Source organism: Eschrichtius robustus, chromosome 9 (assembly GCF_028021215.1).
Source record: "Eschrichtius robustus isolate mEscRob2 chromosome 9, mEscRob2.pri, whole genome shotgun sequence".
NCBI classification, from domain to species: domain Eukaryota; kingdom Metazoa; phylum Chordata; class Mammalia; order Artiodactyla; family Eschrichtiidae; genus Eschrichtius; species Eschrichtius robustus.
Window position 1 is genome coordinate 65,204,625 of NC_090832.1, and position 27,654 is coordinate 65,232,278.

At 33.8% G+C, this 27,654-nt stretch overlaps 1 protein-coding gene across 2 annotated transcripts in view; it reads left to right on the forward strand.

The window, feature by feature from the left end:
* Positions 1 to 27,654, forward strand: part of EPHA7 (EPH receptor A7) — a 164,071-nt gene that overhangs the window by 46,125 nt on the left and 90,292 nt on the right. For both annotated transcript variants that reach the window (XM_068550802.1, XM_068550801.1), the window contains exons 4-5: positions 12,563 to 12,718; positions 13,536 to 13,871. In XM_068550802.1, coding sequence (XP_068406903.1) covers positions 12,563 to 12,718; positions 13,536 to 13,871 — 492 coding nt within the window. The remainder of the gene's footprint in view (positions 1 to 12,562; positions 12,719 to 13,535; positions 13,872 to 27,654) is intronic.

Sequence of the window (27,654 nt, forward strand, 5' to 3'; positions counted from 1 at the left end):
AGATTTTTCATTTACATTATTATCCTTTTCTGTGAGAAAGCAGTATTTCACTTCTGAATTTCTCAGTTATTTCAAATTGACGTACGTGGGCGTTTATGTGTTGAGTTTGATACTTTGTAGTGTTGACATTACATTTCCTGAGATCACCATAAATGTTAAGGTACTTTATATTTTTATCCAGTTTTTCTGTTAAATTTCAGTTTTGACTTGAAAACAGTGAGATATTATATGTGCATATAAACAGGCTTTAACCCTTAGTTTTGTCATGCCCCTCCTCCCATAGGTCATAGGCAAAACAAATTAATTTGAGACATATGAAACTGAATGGAATAATACAAACGTACAGAAGGGTGTGTGGATATATGTGTGTGTTTGTGATCATAATAAAAGAAAACAAAAGATGTAATAGCCCATTGTATTTAAAGTAGTTCTTTTGTTTACTCTACAATAATTGTTTTTAAAATTTGAAAGAGAGCCAGTTAGAAATAAATCGAAATCATTTTTCATAATGTAAGAAATATCAGTAATATTTCTGTGTTTTCCAATAGAAATGTTAATTACAAGAATTTATTTTAAAGGTGGCCTGTCTACTTCCAAATTACTAACAGAAATGAAAGCATCTCTGTACTCTCGAGAATATGGCAATTCTAGATTATCTAAAACTAGAATATTCTTGGTTTTGAGTTTGGATAGATCATATATTTAAAGAAAAATGGTCTTGTTTAGAAATATGAGGGGGACTATTATTCTTTAGATTTTTGTCTTGGAAAAGAGCCCTACACTGAAAGTTTTGTTATGATTTATAATTCACTACTTAGTAGTTTCTCTTTCTTGGACCTTCCTTCTCCCATGTTCAAAGAAAATGCTCTCAATTATACTCATAAAATATTTTACATCTCATTCATACACTTATGCATATTACTATGTTAAGGATTCTCATAGAATCATTTTAGAAATCATCTAGAGCATTAATCTAAACATGGCTGTGCAGTTATTTCACTGTACAGCATAACAGGGAACTCCTTAGGAGTCTGAGCTCCTGAACTGTCTCTCCTTTAACTGTCAGTACTGTACCACATTCTACTAAGAATGTACCACGTCATTTCCATTGATCTGATTACTATGAAAAATTTACTAAGTGGTGTCAATGAATTAACCTTTGGTAAGTGGGATGGCTATTACCAGGTGCATACTGCTGTAGGATGAATAAATGTTCTTTCATTCAATAAATGTAGGTTAACCTCCTGCTGTGTGCTAGACATTGTGCTGTGGTTTTGGGATCCGTGGATAATATCATAATCCCTGTCCTTGAGGTGCTCACAGTGGGCTGGAGGAGACACACATGAAGAAATAATTATGGCAGTGATGGCAGTGTTAATGCCACAATCGTGACCAGTTTGTACTGCCTCCTACGTAGGAGTTAAGCTTCTGATTGATTGATTCACAAAGGATGAGTCAGTTATTCTTAAAAAAAGGAACTAAACTAGTTAAGATGTCTTTTTACATGTGTAACACAGCTTTTTCTAAAGACTTGATTAAGAAACATATTAAATAATATTCTGTTAGTACCAAGATTATCTTTTTGCAAAATACTGTGGATGCAAAGTAGATAGGATATGTTAGAACTATATCATTATTGGCTTGGTGTGGAGATAAAAATTAACAACTAACTGGTTTTCTATTATTAAGAAGTGGAAAGTGTGGGTATCCAGTTAGAGAATTCTTACTATTTTGTTTCCCTCTAACCATTCTGTTTATCTAACAATTCTGTTCATCTCACATATCTGTATATGTATGTATCTATTTGCTTTGTATGTGTGTGTGTGTGTGTCTGTTTTGAAAAAAAGATTGAGCTCAACACCATCATTTGTTGTAAGGACTTATTCTGCCTGTTATTTTCTTTTATTTCTGAGAATTAAGGATTGAGTGAATCTTCTCATTGTCCTGATGCATCTTTTTAAGATGTCCTGCTTCCAGGTAAACTGATTTCTTTATGATCTTCAGAAAATTTTCCTGTAACATAACAGAAATGATTATTTATTTCCCCACATGTTCAAACTGCCTTCAACTGCTTTAGGGTAATTTGCTTCACAAGACTTAGTATTGATCCATATTTTATAACTGACTAAATAAGAAAAAAAGAGTCTCCACAAAATAGCTAGAAAGATTGCCTTAACCAATGATTTCGTTTTAATCATTTTTGAAATGATTGCAGAAAACTGGTGGTGAAAAGCCCATATCTTAGACTGCTTAAAATGGAAGGTCTGCCCTTTATTTTAAGAAATTAAGATGAAATTAATTCTTTTCATTTTGGCTGTGGATCTTGCAGACTTTTTCTACATATATGTAGTTTTAAATAGATTGTAGAAAACCAATTATTGATGAACCACAAAGTAGTCTGATTTTAATTCTTTGAATTTAACTAAAAATGTTCACTTTATTAAATATAACAAAATCTCAAACATTTTTATTTATATACATATTTCTTGTCCAGCTGAAGTCTTTTGAACTTGAAATAACCTGCCCTTACAGAGTATCCTGATGTTGCCAGATCCACTATTAGCCTCATTGAAAAACAAGCCAATAACTGCCACAAATAGCTCTCCAGTTTAAATATAATTGGTCAATAATATGTACCTACACACATTTCCTGCATGTCTACCTACACTGAGTAGTTTTTTCACTTCACATTGATGAAATGCTACAGCTTTGGCAGGAAAGGTGACTTCTGAGTCTGTGTTCAACACTGAAATAGGAGATAATTAAGTGCATTGTAAAAGATACAAATTAAGGTACAATATTTATAATTTATGTAAGTAATTTCTTATGAAAAATCAGAAATTTAATTAGCTTAAGCACATAATTAACATAATTATCCATACCACTTGATGCTAGGTCAAAAGGTAATATAGTATTGAGAGATCATATTTGTCTTTCAGCAGTTATAACTTTGGTCTATTGCCTGGCACAATGCAAAGAGTAGGCAAACAATTATTATTTAGTCAGAGAATGAATGCATAATATGGCCATATTTGCCTAATAATTAATTTGTGTTTCTTATTTGCATATATCTCTGGTAATGGGGAAGTGGCTCAGTGTTTATCAGGGGTAGAAACCAGAGTGGGATCAAAACTTTGCATGGAAATTGACGTTGTGAAATAATCATAATAGTTTACTATTTATTGAGTGCTTATTATCCACCAGACATTGTGCTAAGTTCTTCACATGAATCATATACTGTAATTCACAATAATCTTTGGAAGTAGTCTTATTATTAGGTTTTTCTATTTTAGGTATGGAAAAACTAGGCTCAGAGAACTTAAGCAATTTTACAAAGGTCACACAGCTAGTACATGCTGGAGGGAAGTCAGATTCATAATTTATATAAAGGACAAGTTGTATTGCCTTTTCAAGATTGTTGGAGTGAGACCTTAGATGATGAAATTAACAATGTCTGTAATTCAGAATATGAACTTTATCTTTTAAGAACTGTTGTTTTTAATATGATTATGTTAAAACAAGAATCTTGATCTTTCAAAAGAGGAATTCTCACTCGTATATTTTACATTATGTTTTGAATATAGAGCTTATATTATCTGACCTTTCTTGCTGTTTTCAAAACTGTGAGGATAATTTAGCATAAGAAGAATGAATAATATAAACAAATTACAGAAAGTATGTTATTATAATAACTATAAAAGAAATATTTGAAAATAAACTTGACAGTGGCCTAAATGCTAGAGTAAATCGTATCCCCCATCTGAAATCTTCCTAACACAAGTTGCTGTTTAAGAACTTACTGCATCCTCTTGTTCATAATGACATGCCCTCAAGGAAATCTTTTAGTAAAATAAAATAATACTCTGTCATAAATGTCACATTTTTTTAGTTACCACAAATAAATAATATAATATTCGAGTTTGGTTAGCTGGCTTCCCCTAATTTTCACCCATGGGAACCCCATAATTATGTTATTTTGCTATAGACATGAATTAAGGTTAAGATTACTTTAGTTCATTTCCGGTGGGGTTACTAAATCCTGAGACTTCATAGTTAATTTATGTTTTTTATCTGTAGGTTGATCTCAAAGTAGACCTTTGAGGATAATATTGAGTGAGATCCAGAAGGGTCTGATATCATTTTGAATCTTTCCTTTTATGGGAGTTGACTATTAAGTAATTTACATAATTAAAAATTCCATTTCTGGATCCTTACCTGCATGAACCAAAATGGATGTGCACATCTCTGAGAACACACACAGGGTTTGGCAACAATGGCACAGGGAGAGATCGAGGTGAATGGCTGAGCAGAGGAATCCTTGACACAGTGCCTGCCACTGCCTGTCAGGGATGCACGCAGAGACATGACGGCCCTTCCAGAACCTGTCTTTCACGCTCTTGCTGAGGCACCACTGAAAGACTAAGTGGGTGTGAGTTAGCATGTACCGTTTTGGGGTGATGATGGTGATAGAAATATACGTGTTTTTACAGATAGCATTTCAACGAAAACAATCATGCTAGAGTTTAACAGCTAGATAACCAATTACTGTGTTGTTAAAACAACCTTTTGAAAATTGAAATAAAAAAAACAAACTAGTGTCTCTAGCTCTTAGTAATTAATAACAAGGAAACAAGGACATCAAAGCCGAGAATGTGAAATGGCTTTGTCCAAATTGCATGCCAGTAAGTGGTGGCGTGGATTTGAACACAGTTCTTTGAGTTAAAATCCAGTTCTCTTTTGAGAATAAGAGAATAAGAGGAAAAAAGATTTTGAATATTCTAACTTGACATTTTTTTCCTCTTTTAATCATTTTGGTAATGAGGTCAAGATTATGGTGAGATTCCGGTACAGTAGAGAGTGTTTAAATGCCAGACTTCAGCAAAATTCCTAGCGTATTTCAAACTGATAATTTAACAAAGAAGAAAAAACTGTTGACACAGTGCTTTGTTTTATTTCCTTTTACAGTCTAAATCCTGAAAATAAAACTTTTAAATCCTTGTTATTTTACATCTGTTTCTTTTCCACTGTATAATATCAAAAAACATGAAGTACTCAATTAAATAACACAAATAAATAACATCTATATTTATAATGCCCCCCAAATTAGTTTTTCTTTTTAGTTTTAAAAATCCCAAAATTATTTTCAGCACTTGAGCACCTGTTATCAAACTTTATATTTCTGCATCATTTCTTTTCTAAACTCTTACAAGTTAGTTATGGGATAACATGGATGGTGCTTCACAAACTGTAATATACTCGTTACATCATGTTGTTTTTATCCTCCCTGCCCGCTGTTCATTCTCAATGTGAAAAATCATAACATGTCAATGACAGGAGGTCTGGCTTTCAGGCCGACTTTTGTAATTATTCCCACTGAGGAACTGTCAGTAGGATTAAAATACAGATCCTGGATCTGTCCATCCCAGATGAGGTCAGCACTTTGAGCAGTGGCAGTACTATTTCTGCAATCTGTGCTTTCCCCTTTGCATGTAGAAGCATAGACATTAATATGACACAAATATTTGAAAGCTCCTATGGAAACAGGCTAGCTTGGCCTAAATTCAGTCAGTTGTCCATCTGCAGTAAATAAAATAACAGCATTCATTAGAATCCGTAGCTATGTATGTGTGTAGATTCTACAATAATATTAAAGCCCAGAAAGTTTCAATTACAGAACAATCCACTTATAGTTCATAATTAATAAACTCTTTGCAGCTGTGTAACTGTGGCCGGAAACATCTGCAAAGCCTCATATTTCACACACAGACACATACACATAATTCCTTCAGGAAAAGTTTAATTGTGCTTAAAATCACAGGTCTGGAAACAGAGGAAGACTTGAGGAAGCTGAGTCTAGTTGTATTCAGTTAGCTCCTTGGAGGAGGAGTTGGGGGGGGGAAAGGAAACCAGCCCTTGTCTGGCACAGGTGATGTAGGTAAAAAATAAGAATGTTTAAGGTCTATTCATATATTCACTGAAAACTAACTTTGTATATTATCTCCCCTATATATAACTTGGTATTGATAAGCATCTATTTAAGTTATAAAAGTACTCAGTAAAATGCTAGTCCTCAGATAAAAGATAAATTATTATTAATAAAACTCTAAAATTAGAAATGGGTAAAAAGAATATATTGATTATATATTTTCCTTTGTTTTGGAATTTATAGTTAATTTTTTACACCTAAATGTAGCTTTATAAAAATAAATGAATATAGAGCATATGTGTTAGAAAGGCAAACTAACATATTTTCGACAGATAAAATTTGGTATTTTTTCTTAATGTTGGCTAACTTAAATGTTCAGTTTGAAGTTGCATTATCAATGGATTTTATTATACATGACAACGTTACTGAGGTAAAATTCACATACCATACCATTCACCCATGACAGTTAACAATCTAGTGTTTTGTTAGTATAGTTATAGAGTTGTACAACCATCACTACCAATCAATTTTTGAACATTTTCATCGCCCCAGAAAAAAACCCTGCACCCATTAACAGTCACTTGCTATTCCTCTCACTGCCCCAGCTCTTAGCAACCACTAATCTACTTTCTGTCTCTATAGATTTGCCTATTCTGGATATTTCATATAAACAGAAGTATATAGTATGTGATCTTTTGTGACTGGATTCTTTCACATGGCACAATGTTTTCGGAATGTACCAGAATTTAACTTCTTTTAATTGCTGAATAGTATTCCATTGTGTGTATTCATTTATTAGTTGATGGACATTTTGGTTGTTTCCACACTTTGGGCTATTATGAATAATTCTGTTATAAACATTTAATTATGTTCAAGTTTTTGTGTCAGTAAATGTTTTCATTTCTCCTGGGTACATACCGAGGAGTGGAATTGTTGGGTAACATGATAACTATGTTTAAACTTTTGAGGACTTGCCAGTTTTTTTCAAAGTGGCTGTACCATTTTACATTCCCAGCAGCAGTGTATGAGAGTTCTAATTCCTCCATATTCTTACCAGACTTCTTTTATCTGTCTTTTTTAATAGTCTTCCTACTGGGTATAAGTGGTTTATCATTGTAGTTTTGAGTTGCATTTCCCTGATGACTAATGATCTTGAGCATCGTTTTGTGTGTTTATTGGCCATTTGTATATGTTCCATATAGAAATATCTATTCAGATTCTTTGCCTATTTTTTGATTGGCTATTAATGAATTTTAATTTTTTGATTATTTTAAAATTATAACTTATTATACTTCTCAATAATATCTAATCTTATCTCCCTCATCAATTTTATGGTGGACATATCTTTTATCATGCGTTCTTTACAGACTTTGATAGTCCGAGAAAAGACCTAGAACCTCCAGGATGATGATTCTAAACACCTGGAAAGCTTTTAAAATATAGATATATCCGAACCTTAATAATGACTCAGTTATCTTTAATAGGGCCAAGACAGTAGTCTCTTTTCAAAGCATCCCTCATGTGCAGTCATGGGGGACAGCCCACTAAGATATGGAGTTTCAGTGCCTTAATGTTCAGCATGGGTCAGCTATGTCTGAAAGTAAAGATGGAGTTTAAGATTTCCAAAAAAATGTGCCCAATATGGTTGAGGGAATCTTTCTTGGCTGTAGAGAAATTCTAGAAGTATGTGGATTTTCTGGGATGACCAGTTTGTGGGAGAAGGTCCTTAGAAGTATAATCAGATAGGATATCCCCCAAGCTTACCCTTGTAGGTCATAAACCTAAAGCACCAGGGTAAGTCTGAGTATCTACACCCTTAATCAGAAAAAAAAGAGGTATTCCACTTCATCCAACTGCTTAGCCTAAAGAGTGGGAATTTGTCTGCAGCTTTTACAGTGGCCTTCAGGATTGTTCATTGAGAACACAGAGTTGTTACACCAGTACCCTGATTGTTCCACAGACTGCCTCATGCAAGTATATACTCAAAGGCCTGGCACCCCATTGCTTAAACACTTGAAATCCATTGAAGACAGCTATAGCATATGCTAATGTTAGGAGAGTTTGAGAATCAGGATACAAGGCTTTTGTATCAACTCTCTTATGTATTTAAATATCTTTGTGTTCAGAATTTTGTTGCTCTTAATTTACTTATAAATGGGAAACCCTGTTCCACTTTGTGTGTGTGTGTGTGTGTGTGTGTGTGTGTGTTTTAAGAATTTAAATCCCACATATTTATGAACCAATTTTGTTACATAAGACAATCTTCTTATTTAAAAATAGTTGAAATTAAATATAATATTACAGTTACTTCATTGCAGTAAACAATATAGCAGATCTTGGAATATAGTATATTTTGTAATATAATTTAGTAGGTATATTACAGTAGATAATCTTGTTACTGTCCAGTAAAAAGAAGTTTCATGTGCTTCCTAGATTTTCTTTTTCTTTGGTGCTTTTCCATTTAAACAACTGGCCAAGCGAAAACTTGCTCAGTGTATGAAATCTGACAAGATTATGGTTCTTAGCTCTAGGATAATGAACTTATGTTATTTTATTCATTAAGCCCCTGAGGGCTAGAATAAAACAGTCCAAAGAATCAGTCCCAGGCCTTTGTGGTAACACTGAAAAATACTGTTACTAAAATAATTGGTGAAATATTATTTTTACAAAAGTAAATATTGAAAACAAATTTTATACATATTCCCAGTCTTCATCAGTCCAGTGAAATATTACCTTAAAACAATGTTCAGTTTAAAAAACAGTCATCGAAAGGCAGGAGATTAAAATGGTATGTTTCTTATTGTAACTAATTTTACCATAGTGCCTACAGTATATTAATTAAAGTTTGCTTTGAGTTCAAATGCTGTTGAACAAATTGAGAAATAAAGCAAAGGAAGCAAAAAGTTTTAAAACTGCTATTGCACGATTCCTAGAAAGTTATTCTTATATACTTCATCATTATATATAAAGGGAATTTATCTTTGATTGAGGTTTCAGAAGGCATTTACCATGAAAAACTTTTTTACTAGTACCTTTTTGGAAAACCAGCTGAATTCATAGAGAGGAGAAATTGCCCTTATTTCCATGTAGGCTTTTGGGAGCAGCTGGGGAGCTCATCTAAGTCTTCCTTAAGTGGTTAAATCTCAGGTATATCACTTCACCCCAGTTTCTCTCGCTGAGTATTTTACTCAAGCTATTTCATCTAGATATCTCATCTAAAATTTTAATTTTATGAGCATCTGTTCCTTCCTTCCTAAACTTTTTACTACGCAATTGCTCACTACTATCCTGAAAGATACAGGTTATGTCTTCTCGTGTTCTTGGCTTTGCTCTTCACACCATAGCTCCCAAGATTTTGTACTTACTTTTTTTTTTTTTTAAAGATTTATTGATTGATTGATTGATTGATTGCTATGTTGGGTCTTCGTTTCTGTGCTAGGGCTATCTCTAGTTGTGGCAAGTGGGGGCCACTCTTCATCGCGGTGCGCGGGCCTCTCACTATCGTGGCCTCTCTTGTTGCGGAGCACAGGCTCCAGACGCGCAGGCTCAGTAGTTGTGGCTCACGGGCCCAGTTGCTCCGCAGCATGTGGGATCCTCCCAGACCAGGGCTCGAACCCGTGTCCCCTGCATTGGCAGGCAGACTCTCAACCACTGCACCACCAGGGAAGCCCTGTACTTATTTTTAATAAATCTAAATTAATAGCTTCCTTAGATGTTAAGTGAAAACTCTCTTGTTACAACTTATTATTTTCAATATTAACTGAACTGAAACAGAATAGTACTTCAAAGAAAAAATGTTAAGACTTTTATGACCACATTTTTTCGAGATTGCTTCTCTCATTATCTATTTAATGATGGCCATACATGTACTCCATCATTTTGCAGGCATCTACAATGCCAAAATTCATGGTGAAATTGAGATCTATTTAATATCTCTTCTGTAAGGTGTACTAGGATATTATTTCAGCGTTTTCTAAGTTAAAGTAATAACTTTAAATTAGTCAAAGGGTATAATAAAAGGCAATAGGGGCCCATTGAAAATTCATTTTTGGGGTTGCTAAAGCTTCGAGACCCATTGAACAGATGCCAGACTTTGGCTCATTCAGCAGTCAAGGCTGGTGCAATAGCATATGGTTGAGTCTCAGCAGTCCTGTGTTCTAAATCCAGTTTTAACCTAGACAAACAGAATTATTTGAAGAACTCAGGTTAATTTTGCTTCAAGTCTGTTTTCCCATCTGCTAAAATGGTGACAGAATTTAATGAAATTTGAAAGTTGAACGATAAGGGCTTTAAATTTCTCTACATTAGGTACTGTATACATTCTACAAATCATGTAAGTGGAGCAAGAAATGGACCTACTTATTTGTGGGAAAAGTGGAAGTAAGCCTTTGGTTAGAAGCCTTATTTGCAACAGGAGGGTGAGAATTGCAAGAGATTCCACTAGGCAGTTTGCTGCCTACTGTTCTGGAAGCCTTACCTAGTGGATGTTAAATCGTGTTGCCATTCCTCCCCCATTTCCTTGCTCCCCAACTCCTCTCCCTGTAAAAAGTGAGTAAATACACATAATATCATCAAAGGCTCTCAGCATACAACTCTTCTCTCTGTCTCTCTCTCTCTTTTTCTTTGTTAATTCTCTGGGCCTTAATGTTATCAAGCTGCAGGTTGTGAGTAAAGCATTGCCTTCTCTGTGTTACGGACGTTCTATCTGATCACTGAATTACAGATAATACATGGGGCAAGATACAGTGCATACTTAAAGAAAGGAATTTCCAGCCTGAGAAATCCATGCTAAATCCTTTATCCTACCAGTTAACCATTCTTTTATGCGGCAAGATTGTATCTTTAGAAACATTTTAAAGTGTTACTTTGTTTCATATTATTTCAAAATCGAGCTCGTTTTTCTCTCTGTGTCTTAGATTTGTAGTAATTGCTACAAGAACATGTGAAGATGCATTAAGCTTCGTTGCCTAATACGTTTGTGAGTGCTTCCCTCTTGTATGAATTGAGGAAGCCAACTAAAGGCAGACTGGCTTCTGAGGGCAGCAGTGGATCATAATTTACAAAGAGATGATGGTAGTTCTGTTCACAAATCTATAACTTATCTATCACAATATGACCTATCTTTAAGTTTCTAAGTTATCTAAAATACCTGTCTTGTTCATATAAAACAGCCTTATATTCTTGAAGCTTAAAAGATAATTTGGAGTTCTCAATTGTACCAGATTATGTATTAAATATTCAGCATGTGAACAAAAGTACAGAATGACTTGACTTTTTTCTGGAGAATATACTATCCTAATAAGATAGGATTGTTTTTCCCACCCAAGAGTGAAAATGTGATTACACTCCTGAATAATGCTCAAGTTGAGAACATTAAACAAACTTGAATCTAATACATTAAAAGTTATAATTGAATTTATGTTAAATATTCACTTATTTTTCTTTATAGATATGATTTATTAATTTCTATTAAATTTGAAGGTCACTAAAACTTAAATAGATATTCATTTAATGAAGATGGAGGGTAAATTGAATCTATTTAATATATTCAATGTATAGTACCATCAATTAATTTAAAAATTGTTGAGATAATGAAAATTGAACTTGCTAAATTTTAATTGAAGATAAATATGTAAAATGTCTGGAGATAGTAAATAGTTCCAGGTTACTTGATTTAATAACAAGTAGTCTCTAAGTGAGTTAGGGCAACTTCACTGGAAGGTGATAGAGATGTCTATTCATTGCTGAGAGCAGTTGCTGTGTTAGTGTGACTATCTTAACCTCTCCCAGCAGAGGAGAAACAGTTATCACCTGTTTGTAGTTGATGGCTTTCTCCTTATTTCTGGCAGAATAGGTTTCTTCTATTCATAGCATTTCATTATTTTTAGTAACAAGGAAGTTCGCTTAGTGGAAAGCAGCCTGCCTTGGAACTTAAGTTGGTTGAAATTATATCTTGAGGTTTTCTGAAAATTGCAGGGTGCGAGGGGGAATACATTTCTATCATTTTCAGATGACAGTTTTTACATCACTATTATTTCTAGTCAGGTAATAAAATTAGTTTAGTATTTTTCACTATGAACCAAATTCACACATAAAAACTTAATTTATAGCTATACTATATTAAGAAAACATAACTTTGAAGTGTGTTCATGCGAATCAACAAGCAAGTTAATTATTACTGAAATCAAAGTTCCCCTGAATTAACTATCCTGAGATTTTATCTAAATAAATTATGCTTGTGTTTAGTTTTGGTCTCTAGACTTTGGACTGATGCCAACTACAGGTGCAAGTTTGCTGTATCATTTGGTTTTTATTATTTTGTTTTAAAATACAGTATTATACAATTGGGTTATTGATATACACTAAACAGAATTTTACCATAAAGGGCATGTTTTTCCCTTCTTTTTTCATATAATTAGAGACTTATGGTTTATAATTAGTTCCCAGGAAACGTGACAACAGATATAAAAAGAATATGTTAGAAATTTCTTCTTGGAATCTAGGTTTCTATTGAGTCTGGTGATAGCAAATTTGGAAACCAAATTTCACATTTTATTCTTTGCTAAATATTACTAAAATTTAAAGAAGGTCTGTTTGTTCTCATGTTTCTATTTTCACTTTGTTCTGCATTCCCAGCTTGTGGCCGTGGGTTCTACAAATCCTCCTCTCAAGATCTTCAATGCTCTCGTTGTCCAACCCACAGTTTTTCTGATAAAGAAGGCTCCTCAAGGTGTGACTGTGAAGATGGGTATTACAGGGCTCCATCTGACCCACCGTATGTGGCGTGCACAAGTAAGTTCATAATTATAAAATAAGGACTTTCAAATCCCTTCCGTTTGTTTGTAGTATTGTGACATCATTGAGATAGGCATGAAATTTATGAGTACATTCCACAAACCGATGAGGCTAAACAATAATATAAAAGAGATACATCTGACATCATCATCAGTGTCATTTTCATGTCTGCCAGATCAAAATGTATTTTAATCATATTTTACACATGTATGCAATAGGAATAATAAATAAAATGTAAAAGTTATTTGAGTCTTGCATGGCTGTGAAATGTGATTAAAAAGTAATGGTTTCTGAATTAAAATTCCATCACTAAATAGGGCAAATCTTACATCTTGGTGCTTCAATTAATGAATGTTTGAGAGACTCAAATCCAAAGCCAATTCCAGACATTACTATAAATCATTCTTGAGCACATTAAGAATGAATGGATGTATTCTCTGTTATACGGTTAAAAGGCAAAGTATTTTTAAACAACTGCACAACTGTTTTTTTAGGTGCATTAACTGTTCTTTTTTAATAGCTTGGAAGAAAAATCTAAAGACCGTGGCAAAAGGACAGAGACAGTTGTTATCCTGTTTTCATTTTGACATATTAAATAGAAAATAAATAAAGCCTCTTGCCAAGTGAATTCAAGAAGGCTTTTATTCAGTTTCTCTAGGAAAGGTAATGAAATGTTTATGTGCAAGAGAGCATTTCAAGTAGTTTTCTGTATGGTAATTGAGCCACTAGCTTAATGCCCCACGTGGATCCTTCATTTCATTTTTGTTTGTTTTTTGTCTATTTTTGTTTATTTGCTTATTTTTGGTTTCCAAAGGGCCTCCATCTGCCCCACAGAACCTCATTTTCAATATCAACCAAACCACAGTGAGCTTGGAATGGAGTCCACCTGCAGACAATGGGGGAAGAAACGATGTGACCTACAGAATACTGTGCAAGCGGTGCAGCTGGGAGCAGGGCGAGTGCGTTCCCTGTGGGAGTAGCATTGGCTACATGCCCCAGCAGACTGGATTAGAGGATAACTACGTCACTGTCATGGACCTGCTGGCCCACGCTAATTATACTTTTGAAGTTGAAGCTGTAAATGGAGTTTCTGACTTAAGTCGATCCCAGAGGCTCTTTGCGGCTGTCAGTGTCACCACAGGTCAAGCAGGTATGTTTCTGTGTTTGTCTTGACAAAGTGAAAATGTGACTACATAAGTGAGGTCTCTTGCTTGAATATCTCGTTAACTTGGCTCTACAGAACTTGATTATTCCAGCTTGTTGATTATTCACACCTTTAGCTTTTCTTTGCTATTTCTTCTGTTGCCTGTTAAACCATTACTAGACTCATTAACATCTCCTCCAGAGATCTGGCAGGAGAAAGAAAAGGGGATAAACTGTAAACCAATTAAGACTGCTCTAAGAGGACCAAGTCTATTAAGATCTAGGGGAGGAGAGGGAAAATATCGGACAAAATAAGATGTAGGATATTTCCTGCATTTTTTACCTTTTTGTGTGCTACGTGCTCATGATTAAAATCTACAGGCTAATCAGGAATAATGAAGGAGTTGGCTTCAGTGTCTCACATGGTGTTAACCAGTTTTTTTACCACATAAAATGTTATATTTGTAATAGATGGCAAGTCTGCCTTAAAATCTGCATGAGGGAATTTTACATTCCTCACTAGATTTGTGATCATATTGATGTCTATAGTATTGGAATAAGTACTTGAGAGATCTCATGAGGCTTTCAAAATACATGAATTAAGAAATATAATAATCATGATGATTGTGAACTGGTAGCTTAGCCTAAAAGCAGTTTTCGCTTATTTTCTTATTGGCATTTAAGATGCCCTGCTTGGTCATTCTTTGCTGTGGTAAGTAGGTTTTGGAAAATATAAATTGGGAAGGAAGCTTCAAAAATGGGAGACTTTCTAAACCTTTAGAAAAATATTATTACTGGGGGAAGTTCCAGAAATTGAGGGCTTTTTCAAACTTTTGAAAATTCTTGCTGCTGAAGGATGACACTATGTAGTCAGAGTAGCCAAGTGCTATGTCATCGTCATTAATAAAATTGGACCTGCACTGGAGTACTGAGTTGTGTAAGCATCATAATAAGCTTATAACAAGGTCTTCTTGATCTTTGGCTAGCTGTCAACAGTCAATATTATCCCAAATTCCTGGACATAGACTAATCTATTCTTCATATCTATGCCAATTTTAATAAAATGTTACCTATTTCAATTATATCTGCACAGTGAAGCCTATGCATATAGTCTCATGCTTACCATTTTGAACAGATTAGTGGGTTCCTATTCTAAAGGTTTTATTTTGATGTTTATTTAAAAGGCTATTGCAAATCAGATTTCTTACGTAAAAGCTGAAGTCTGGAGGTAAAACCACATAGAAACTTTTAGATCTTGAAAAATTGGGCAAAAGAAGCAACTCATTTAACTGATATTTGGATTGATTCATTTTATTTACCCTTAAACCATTTGCCATTCTTTTATAATGCTGTTGTTAGTAGGTGTTTTTACTTGTTTTGCTTTATATTGAAATTTGTCATCGTAACGTTACAGTGAGTGGGTTTGAAACATTTTAGGTTCATGATTATGATACTAGAGCTATCTTTGGAACCATTAATAAAAACTCTTAGGTCTGCTGAGCTAGAATAACTGCTTTATTCTTGCTGATAATAAGTATAAGAAGGGATATTTTTATTTATTTTTTAATACAACCTAAAGATACTGAACTGATACCACAAATAAAGTTTGCCAGGTAGACCACTTTGGGGATCTGTTTCCGTGATCTTTAAATGTCCATTGTTTAATTCTTCAGGTTAATACTACACAGCCTAAATAGGTCATAGATATTCCATAAATTCCTGAATCAACTATCTTATAGTAGTTACGTAAAATGGCTTTGTCCCTTGATTCTCTTCCGGTTAAGAGCAAACTAGGTTTGTTTGGTTTTGGGGGGAAGGTAATTTAAATGTACAAAAATTAGATTGCTATGATTACACAACTATGTAAATATACCAAAAATTATTGAATTGTGTGCTTAAAATGAGTAAATTTTATGGTATGAAAATGATACCTCAGTAAAGCTATTAACATTTTTAAAAGAATAAATATAATAAAGTTAAAAAGCAAACTAGGTTTGTACTTTTATATTAAAATATTAACTCACAATTGCCTGGTCCCAACTACATCTCAAATACTAAAAACCCATGAATTTACACTCTTAGCTTTTTCTGCTTTCAAGAAGAAAAGCATGAATAAGGCAGCAAGCTGTGGTAATTTTTAAAGTTTTAATTTATTTTTTAACAGAGGAAATTTAGAATGTGTTAGTGACTATTGTTCAGTTAAATTTGTACCCATTCCCCCCACCCCATCATCAATATTTTTGCTTTTTCTAAGGGGGGAATGATTTGAAACTTTGTCCATGTTTACGACTATCCATGGAAACCTGCAATGATCCTTAAAATTCTCATTCTGTGTTAATCAAACAGCATCACCTCCCACCTAGTTTATGCTGCAGTCACTTCAATAATGAATTTAAGGATCTCTGGTCAGTTATCAGTTATCCCTCATCAGCAATCCACTGATGCCTAGTACAAAAAGAATCTGCATGTGTCTGGGCAAGAAGAGAGAGTAAGGATGGGAAATCATCAGGCAGTGTTTGAAAGGTAGTGTGTACTTTGTAGTTCCTTTTCTATTAAGTTTGGAGTCTGGAGCTCAGGACCCCCCATACCAGTGTTTGTGGAAATGGAAGTACAATGAAGACCCCCTCGTCCTTTCCTCAGGGTAGGAGTAGGGTTATTGGTGTTTAAGGACCTGTACCCCAACCCCTGTTGCCACTTATGAGGTATGTGCTGTTGGGTGGACCGCTAAAGTTCTACATGAGTAAGATGGAGATAAGATGGTATCTATCTTCCTGCATTATCCTGTTAAATGAGATACTGGAGAAAACTTAAAAACTCTTTTTTGTCATAAAAATGTTATTTGCCGTGAGTAGCATAATGAATGCTGATTAATCCTCTTTTCATGTAACTCTTTATGAACCTGTCAAGGCAAAACACACTAAAATCTTTACCTATTGCCATGTGTCCAGAGTGGGGGGTATAATCGAGGTCCAGGATTGGCAATTATGTGTTATAACGTTGCAGGAGGGAGAAATTAATTTTTTTTATCTAGTCACAAGTTATCTTAAGACTGAGGTTCTTATTTAAACCAATAATTAGCTTTAAGATGAGATGTTTATAGAGAAGCCTAATACGTGCTATTCATATTTAGATAGTTTTTGTATTTACCTATCAGGAACATATTACCTACACAAGCTGGCTGGAATGTATTCTTTTTGTTGTTGTTTTGTTAGGAATGATATCGACCTATTAAGGGTGAAGTCACACAGATCAAACTTAGGTACATTGGAGATATTAAATATATATATATATATATATATATATATATATATATGTAAGATGGAAAGCACATGCATTTGATTTATGGCATATGATCTTCATTCTTCCTTACAGTGGAAGGCTCCGGATAATTAAACAAGTGTTCTGAAGAGGTAACTATTTAAATGCTAGTTTTCAAAACATTAACCCAGCCAACTGTACTGAGTAGTATATGTTAAGCACTGTGCAGGATGCTGAAGATAGGAAGGCAAAGAATGGTCCTATCCTTATGAGAAGCTGTTACTATAGCAGATATGTATTAATTTATACAACTAATGATAGGACACTTGAATATAATATGATGCATGCTATAGAACAAAATTAGGAACAAAATACAGGACCCCAAAGAAGGAATGATTCATTCTATCTGTGGAAAAAAGGGGAGTCCTCACAGAAAAGATGCCAATCAATCTAAAACTTTAGAATGGATATGGTTTTGCCAGAAGGAGGACAAGTAAGTCGTATTCTAGGCCCTCAGGCGGACCTGTCCCATGAAAACATAATCATTGCCACTACATTCCTTCCACAGATCAAGTGCATTAACACACCAAAATGGGCTGCAGAAAAGTTAGTAAAAACAGGTCACCCTAAAATTACTGTCTCTGTCTGTAATACCTTCATTCACTGTGGGATCATTTAGACAATTAGATAATTTTTAACCTTTTTAGAAAACATAATATAAAATTATAATATGTGGTCCTTCCCACAAACAGACTTAAGAGACTTAGTCATTATTCTTCAGGTCAGTAATCATGTTATGTTTTTGTCTTTACCATCTAACACAGTTCTTTCTCTGTTCCTAATGTCGTGTAATTAATTCCAGTAAGGAAACTAGTTACACACAAGAAAAGTTAAATGATTTTACGGGAGTGAAAACATTCAGACATGAATGGAAAAGGCATAGGATTTGATATTTGATGACATGATAACTTCATGTTAGACAAGTTATTTCACTTCTTTAACTTGAATTTTCTCCTGAAATGGGATCATGTTACTTGACTCCTCATATTGTAAAAAAAAAAACTGAGCTTTTAGCTTAATACCTAAATACCTTAATACCTAATACCTTTATTTGTTAGAATACAAACAAAGTGTTTTTGTTTTTGTAAGTGTGTTATTGTACTACAACAATGATAATAATAAAAGTAATGATAAGGGTTACAAGTGATTGAACACAATACATTTTTGGTACTTTTTAAATGTACCAGGTACACGGCAAGTGTGTCAAGTTGAGTCACTTAATGTCTGTGGACTCCTGTAGTCCTCCTAAGTAACGGAGAGGTCTGGGACAGAAGACCTCTAAGAGCCCATCTTATGTCCATAATTTAATGGACAATCATAATACAGTACAAACTGTACATTGCACAGTGCAGGGTTGACTGCAAATTATTGATAGCTGAGTAATATGGGTGCAGATACTATCATTTTTAATGGGATCCATGACTTACAATGCTGTAGAAAGCACTGGGAAGGAATTAAGAATGAAAACTGGAACCTCTTGAAAGAGGATATAATTTCCCGAATTGGGCTCCCTAGAAAGCAGACACTTTGATGCAGATTCCTTGCAGGAGTTGTGTTAGGGCATGTACTTGGGATCAGCACCATCTGAAGAGAAAGGAAAGGAGCAGGACTGAGCAGAAGGGAAATTGAGCCATAATGCAGTCTCATTGGGATCCTCTGCCAACTCCATGGCAAGCTCTCCACCTGTAAGGGACCTTCAGATTGTCCCAAGTGGAAGAGATAGTGGCAGGCTTTTATACCTCTTTGTCGTACAGACACTGGCTGCAGACTCCTCTATCAGGCTCCTCTAGGAAGGTGTCATTTTTCAGACAAGGAAATTTTAAAGGGCGGCAGGGAACTGAGGGTTGCTTTTGCGCAGCTATCTCAGCAGCTAGCAAATATGTTCTTCATTCCTTCGCCGAGGGTAATGGGGACCGTCCATCATCACATTCATTACATAGAGTTAAATCATGCCAAAGGATACAAGGGGCAAAGTTCAGAGTGTGTTGAGAGAATAAGTGGTAGCAACTGGATGAATAAAGATTTGTGGGAAGAACTAATGGGAAAGTTTATTTTTAGGAAAGAAGACCTTTCTAATGGGGGGAGGAGATAGTGGGAACTGAATGTTTTTGAACAGAAAAGTTACGTAACTGACCCTGGTTTACATCTTAAACTTTTGTGTATCTTCCACGGAACATTTGATGTATTCCATATAGCAGTTTGTTTTTAAAAAAATTCTCCTGCTTAGCCTTGATTCCTCTGGAAAACAGATATATAGAAAACATTTTCTGAAAATATGAGAAAGTATCAGCAAAGTTGCCATTTTGAGGCAAAATTTCTTAATTTCTCTACAAAGATATCATATAGAATCTCTCTCAAAAAGAACTATTTTCTTTTTCTCATCATCAATTTTGTTGTATATGGGGGAATGGTTTATATAGCACTTATATACATATTATATCATTAAAATTTGAAGTAAATTTATAAAGTTGGTAAAACAAGTATTAATACCATTTACAGGTAAAAAGTTGAAGCTTAGACTTACCAGTGTCACGTGGTAAATTATAAAGTGGTGACCCAGATTATTGTAATCAAGTATACCCCTTACCTCAGAATTATTATGCTCTGTAATCTTATCATGGACTACTATCTTAAAGAATTTAGCTCTACAATCCTTTGCATGGGAATTTGCAGATTGATTTAATGGTCTGGTCATAAATTACTCTTCAATGAAAAGGGGACCTCCTAAGAAGTTTTGTTTCCCGAGGTTATGAATAACACATATAATCTCTGAGAGGGAGCATTGGTAACTATAGTATTTGCCTCCTGGCTATGATTTTATTGCCCTTCTTTAAGAAACTTCAGAAACATCCCTTCATATCTTAATGGACTAATTTCCCGTATGTCTTCAAATCATATTTGAAATCATATTTCAAATCTTATTTCTCTGTCAAAATTAAGATTGGCTTCAGTATTCCCTTTACTTAGATTTGTGATGTTTACATAATGTTCCAATTGAAATATAATCATAGAGTTATATGATATAACATTATACATAAGCAAAATTCTACAAAAAAGAGACAATACCAAAAGTCATTTCCTGTATTTGTCAGAAATATCTTTACTCACATTTATTAATGTGACTCAACTGTGATGATTTTTCTCATAAGTTAACTCAGATCATCTCTTTTCAATGATTTTAAATAGTAGGCCATCAAATTATGTGTCCTTTAAGGAAAACCAATTAATTCCATTTAAGTTTATATATTTTGAGATTTCTTAATTTTTTAAGGGAACGTAATGTTAAGAAAATAATATTTTCTTGTTTGAGAGCATTTTCTGAGTAATATTAAAAACAGCTATTGCCATAAGGTGAAACAAGATATAAATGCAAAAAAACCCCAACAATGACAAAAAATGTGTGGAAATAGTGTCAATGTTATTAAAACATGCATACATACATACACACACTTATGCAGTCTGCAGCAGAAAAATCAACTGAATGTGATTCCTTTAACAGTAAACCATTCAAAAATGCATTTCTGTTTCTAGTTATTTTGTAAATCTGATGTACCTGAATGGCATAGCAGAATTCAGTCATGCTAAGTTATACCAGAGGGCATGACATTTTAGAAATTTATATGCTTTGCTTTGCAAGTAGGAGCTTTAGACTATGTTAGTGAAATTTAATCCTTTATAAAGTATTTTTGTGACACCACTAATTTAAAAATATACATGTAGATCCATTTACAGTTTTTCTTCAGTGATCAGTAATTAAAAAATATATATAAAAGAATTTTTTGGTTGCTATTTTAATAAAATTTTCATTATAGGAAATGCAACCATGTGGTATAAGTACTGATAACAAGTATTAGTGACTACTTGTTGACTATTTAGTATGTGCTGATCACTTTATATGTAAAGACCCATATGCCTACACAGTATCTTCACATCCCAAATTCACACTGAAAATTTGGGAGAAAATTATGTCTTTGTGATCTGATCTTACAGTAAGTATCTCATGCATTTTCCTATAATATTTTTCACATATTATGTGTGAAATGTTTGTCTTCCCTGTTAGAATTCACAGTGTAAAGAAACAGTGGCATCTTTGGTCTTATTCTCTAGCCTCTGTAACATATTGGGCCCAGGGTACATGCTTAGTAAACTTGTTTAATTAAATTCATAAATTCATTGTTTTTTGTCATGTAAAGAGACTTTCTAAGATTATCAAGATTAATACATAACGGATTAGTTAAATTCAAATGCATTATAATTTTATTTAAATTATGCAATGAATATATAAGATAATGATTTGAAGTATAAAAATTTTGTGATTTGTTCTTAAAGCTATAGATATACTTAAAATCTTAAACTGAGTTTTTATCCATAACTTGGTATTTAAGTAGAGATTTAGAACAAAAGCTTAAGGTAATCTTATTATGAAATATTAAGATACAAGTCACATTTAATTTTGAAAACTTTTATAATTCTTCATATTTTGAAAACCTGCAAAAGGTCGAATTAATTTTTTTCTTTTTGGACTACTATTTTAAGCACATGACACCAGCTTTTTATAGCTTATTTTAATAGTTTTTCCCTTTGTATAGTTTTGTAACTGCTTAAGACTATAACACATAGCTGTTCTATGATTTTTCTTGATGAAAATATATGTAAGGAAATGCCTGTAAACACCTGTGTTCTCACCCCACACCTTCATCTTCATCCCTCCTTCCTGTTCTCCAGTCTCAGTATCTTTGTAAGTTGTCATATCCACCCTTTTCTGATTTTACAAATATTTGTAGTGAACTATCTGTGCTTATGTTGTCAGGGTGACAAGTTGATCTGCATACTATTGGACGGAAAGACTCTGTTAACGTTTGAAAGAAATCTAGTATGTTTTAAGAGTCTCTTGTGTTTTCATTTCAATATATCTTAATCTTTTCTTAAACCCTTTGATCTCAAAATTGCTGTTTTGTGGGTAATGATATTTAAGTGGGAAGAAAGAGTTGATTTGTGCAATAACTCAGTTATAATACTGCTGTGGGCTGAACTGTGTCTTTCCCCAAATTTTTATGTTGAAGCTTTAACCTCATTGTGACTATATTTGAAGATAGGGACTAAAAGGAGGTAGTTAAGGTTAAATGAGGTCATAAGGTTGGGGCCCTGATCCTACAGGATTAGTGTCCTTACAGTAAAAGACACCAGAGAACTGGCTCTCTCTCCATGCACATTCAGTGAGGAGAGGTCAGTGAGTACATAGCCAGAAGGTGGCCATCTACAAGCCAGAAAGAGAGGCCTCATCAGAACCTGAACCCTACTGGACCTTGATCTGGGACTTCCAGCTTCCAGAACTGTGAGAAAACTAATTTTTTTTTTTAAATACCAAACCTATGGTATCTTATAATAGAAGCCTGAGTAGAATAATACAAATGTTCATCCCTGAGATAGTTTAGTTCCATCCTATTATTTTGAAGGAAAGTATTTATTTTCCATATGCATGAGGACAGCTAAGGCATGAACACGTTTTTGTGAATAGGTCAAGGAGTGGGAGTTGTAGGCATTTTATGCATTTCTGTGATTTTGCCCCATCAAAAAGTACTAAATTTATTTAGTGCAATGCATTAGTAAGTGCCAGAAAGACCAATAGTAATATTTTGCTTTTGACATTAAAAACATTCTGTTTTTTAAACCAGAGCCAATTCATTATCTCATAAATTGTAGAAGGTGCTACATTGATGGTAGCAGAACATTCAATACAAAATAAGTTATGAGTTTTGTCCCTGAATATTCAAGCTTGAGCAAGTTTGTCATATTCTTGGCAATTTTAAACTAGCAATTTCTACATGATTAAGAAGTGACTGCAGTTTCAGGATTTTCTAGTGAAAAAAATTTTATAACTCTATGTTTTGGATATTTAAATTTGTAACTTGTTAAATTTAAGCTTCCTCTAAACAGACTCTTCAAAAAATATGACTGCCCGTTAGGATCATTATCCTGGAATAGTCCATAATGATGGAATTATGTAAAGTAATTCTTATTATATATGCATTGTCCTTAATAGGAGATCCTTCATTTTGCTACTGTCAGTTTGTAGAGATTATAGATAATTGAAAATATAGCCACTAGAATGTTCTTTATAAAGAAATAGCTACCTTACTTTTAAAGTCAAGAAGTTTGTTCAAGTGAGATATAGAAAATCTGTTTTAACTGAAATGTGACTAACCAGACCACCTGCTCTTTACTTTTAGGGAGAAAAAGATACAAAAAACAAGTTAACAGTAGGGACTGATGTAAAATATGCAAAATTTTTTCAGGTTACACTCCTGGGTCAATATATATTGAATCCATTCTCTTTTTCTGGAGGTATTACACAATCATAAATAATAAAACAGCAAAATGTATGTAATATAGTAAGGTTACTCTGCTAAGAATACAAACTAACACGTTTGTGAAAGATTTTCAAATATGAATTGAATCAAGGAGTGATTTTTGGTTGATCCTTAGTTGACCAAAACTGGTTACCTGATTTACTTGGTGGTGTTCCACAATACAAAAAGGTTTTGATCTGTGAGTTGTTTGCTTAGTTCTTATAGAGCAAACTGTCATAACCATTGTCCCAAAGGAATAGCATTATGAAGACAGGCACAGTTTCAGAAAAACTTCATTTAAGAGCAAGAAATCAATAAGCTGCATTTCGGAGAATGAAAAGTCAGTGGATGGTAATTTCATACATTATTCATGTACAGACGAGTATATATAATGTGAATTGGTAGTGGTGATGATGATGATGATATTGATGATAAACATTCAGTGAAACTAATATAATGTTGTATGTCAATTATACCTCAATTAAAAAAAAAAAACGGATTTGAAGTACATATTTAGGTTCCACCCAGTCCCAACTCCTACGCTGTGCTACACCCAACTATACACATCATTTTAAGCCCTGGATGAGCTGAGGGACATAGCTTTGAGACAGGTAGGAGATAGTTTTTAAATTGACAAGCATTTAGTTGTTTGTTTTCAGTACCAGTGTTAAGAGAGAGTAAATGTTGATTATTTTATTCCTTGCTTCGCTGGTGATGAATTGAAGCAAATTTGATTCAGACAAGCAACCTGGTGGAATGATGCAGAACCATCCACAAAAACATCTGTACTAATCAACCAATGCAGTAAATTAGAGCTACAAGGAAAAGACATTGATCCAAGAGAATCATTAACAGTTTTAACCAACCGGTCTAAGTTATAGGGTAAAGGAGAGAACCCTATCAAGATCTTGCTTTTCACATCTGTCAATTACTACTGCAAAAGCCTGATTGCTACTTGTTTCAATTCAAACTGTTTCATGACTTTGGTTCCCTTTATGCTATTGTAAGCAAGAAACAAGGATTAAGAGGTAAAAACCCAGGAAAAATTATCCAAATTTCCTGCACTCCTTTTACAAAGGAGTCAGTCACAGAGGGAGAGATAATTGCTGCAACTTAACAAAATAATCAGGGAGAAGGTAGAGTGGATGATATATGTTCTGTGACAAAGCACGGGGCAGAGATGTGCCTGCAGTCCTGTGGTTGCTTGCCTTGTTTTAAGACACAAGGACTAGAGAAGCTCCGTGGAAAAGCAATCAGCGTAACTTTAACGCACACAGTTCTTAATTATCCACAGAATGTTGACATCAGATAATTATTGTCCCAAATTTTAATAATATTTGATCATAACCTCAGCATATAGAAAGATGCAGAACACTGAGCATAGCATTCATAATGGCCGTCATGTATTATATGATAACAAATGCGAGGATACTGGTTAAGCCATATCCCTATTGTATAGTTTATTCAAATGTTGCTAATACTCTTAAACACAACACCCTTAGCTCCGGTTACATTAGGCTGTTACATGTGATCTGATGTATCTACAGACATGTATATGGACAGTTATAACTATATGTATGTTTTAACTTCATACATTTTATGAGCGTATATACATTCCTAAACGAATGGATTTTAGGATGTTGGTGAAACTTAAAAGTTATAGGTTTGGGAATCATAATCATAGATGGCGAGTTAATGAATGGCCTTTTGGGGGAAAGAGGAGGTGGAGCTAGAATTTAAAAGTTTGAGAGAGAACTGGCAGAATATCCAAAGCACATGACAAAAATCAAAAAGGAGTACCCAGACCATTTGGATAGGAGGGCTGTCACAGTAACCAAAGAAGGAAAATTTCCTGAGTCAGTTGATCATAGAATCAAATGTCACAGGAGGTCAATAGAATGGAGACAGAAGAAAGTCCACTGGATTTAACAGTTTCAAGCCATGAGACAATTTTGATAGACAACTTGGGGTAGAGAATGTCATGATCATATTTGTCATGGTTCAAAACAAAGCCCCACACTATGACATATGGGGCGAAAGTGCTCAGTGTTGGCTGAATTGAAATGTAATTACTTTTTATGCTTATTTCATACAACATTTATCAGACTGGTAAAGACTCTAAGGTAGATTATGAGTCTGAATTTTGTTTGAAAAAAAGACCGCCTTTGTTCTTTTCTAATACATTATCATAACCTTGTTTTCTCCTTGTTTTGACATCTCATCCTGTTTTCACACATCCCTGACATCACTAAGAACCCAGATTTAGCCTCACATAAATTTCATTGTTGAGAACTCATAATCTCAGAAATAGAGGTCATAAGATAAAAGATGTTAATTCTGTTAAGATAAACTATGCATTTATCATTCTTAATATAAAATGTTGCTTAATTCTTAATTATTATACTAATATATATTTTCTTCATATAAAATAAAGTATATATAGGTATAGATATAGTTACATTTTATGTTATGCTTTTTGTTTTCTTAGTTCTTTTTCTCCGTAGTTTCTTTGCTTTCCTCAGACATTTTAAATTATGTTCCATATCATGTGTTCATCTATAAAAATGTAGGAGAACTACCTAAAAGTTTGGAAACTTTATTCTTGCTATTTCTCTGTATGATAATACTAAGCCTTCACCTTTTATTTTGAGTCACATTTCCTTTATCTTTAAAAATTACATAAACAACAAACAGAAAGCCATGATGCTATTTCACCAAACCTTAGGAGTTATTATGATTTGTAAGTCACTTCTCGTGCACCTGCTGCATTAAATACTGGTGTTATGTTTGAAAAGATACTAACTGACCTCCTTTAGACTGCTGTCTGACTACTTTGATGTTTCATTATTTTCTTCAATCCAGGGATGAAATGGATGAATGGATCTTAATTATAGTGTCCTGGTGGCTCTTTTTTCAGACCATTTTTCTGGACAAGCATCAGCTAATCTGACAAATCATGAACAGTTTACTTTATAGTTTGGCTGGGATTAAGTTACTAACTGGAACCTGCAGGGAACATAAAGAACAGTGTCTCCTGATAAAATGCATTGGATGTTTACCATGCCTGTTTTCAATTTTAATCAGTAACCTTTAGGAATGGAGAACTATAAACAGTTCTCTGACAGATGTATTTTTATATGTTCACCTATAGCACTTCAAACAAAAACAGGCCCTGTGTATCAAATTTACATATCTAAAATCTTATTGTGTCTTTGCCTATGAAAGCTACATAATTATTTGAGGGTTTTTAATAGTAAATCAATATTTACATTATTATTTAAAGATTTTCATACACCAAACATCTTTCAACTTTTATGCTGTTTTTTATTTTTTCTGAGACAGTGATTGGCTGTTTTTGTGAATTTCATATGCAGTCTACTAGATGACATGGTTTCCTTGTTCAGCATTGTTTGTTTTTGTAGACAAGAAAACTATTACGCGTTTTCTTTATACAGGTCAGTAAAAGCAAGATGTGTTCATTAGTTAAACAAATGAGTAACATGTAAAACCATATTTTCCAATAACTATCATTTAACTGGACATTTTGCTTCATCTATCTTCTGTTAGGTGTGTAATAAACATACCTGAAAGAACTCAACATAGAAATTAGATGTAATATCCTTCTAGGTAACTGAAATTACCCTGATGTTGTTATAAAACAGTTTTTAAATTGTTCTTAGACTGTAAATAAATGTATTGACAGTAAAGAATTAACAACACATCCAGGAAGACTTTAAATAGTGATGATGTAAAATACGTCTTATGCCATTCAGTTTATCTAATTTATAACTCTGTTTGATTACCCCAGCAAGCCTTTCATCTATAGAATTGCGCCCTGGGGACTAGTCAGCTTATTAATTCATCACTTGTTCTTTTATGGTTGCATCCCTATTACAGTATGAACATAGGATGATATTCTCTTCTGAAAGCTGCCAGCCAACTGGTTCCAGTCTAGCTGACCTTTTGTTTGTAACTATGATCCTAATAGTTTTTCTATTGGCTTCTGTTTCTAATAGGTTGCATTACAATCTACCTTTTTGTCTTATGGTATCATGATGAGGATAGGCCTGCAAGAGTGAATTCCACACCTGCAATTACAGAGTTTTATAAAGAGGAAAGACC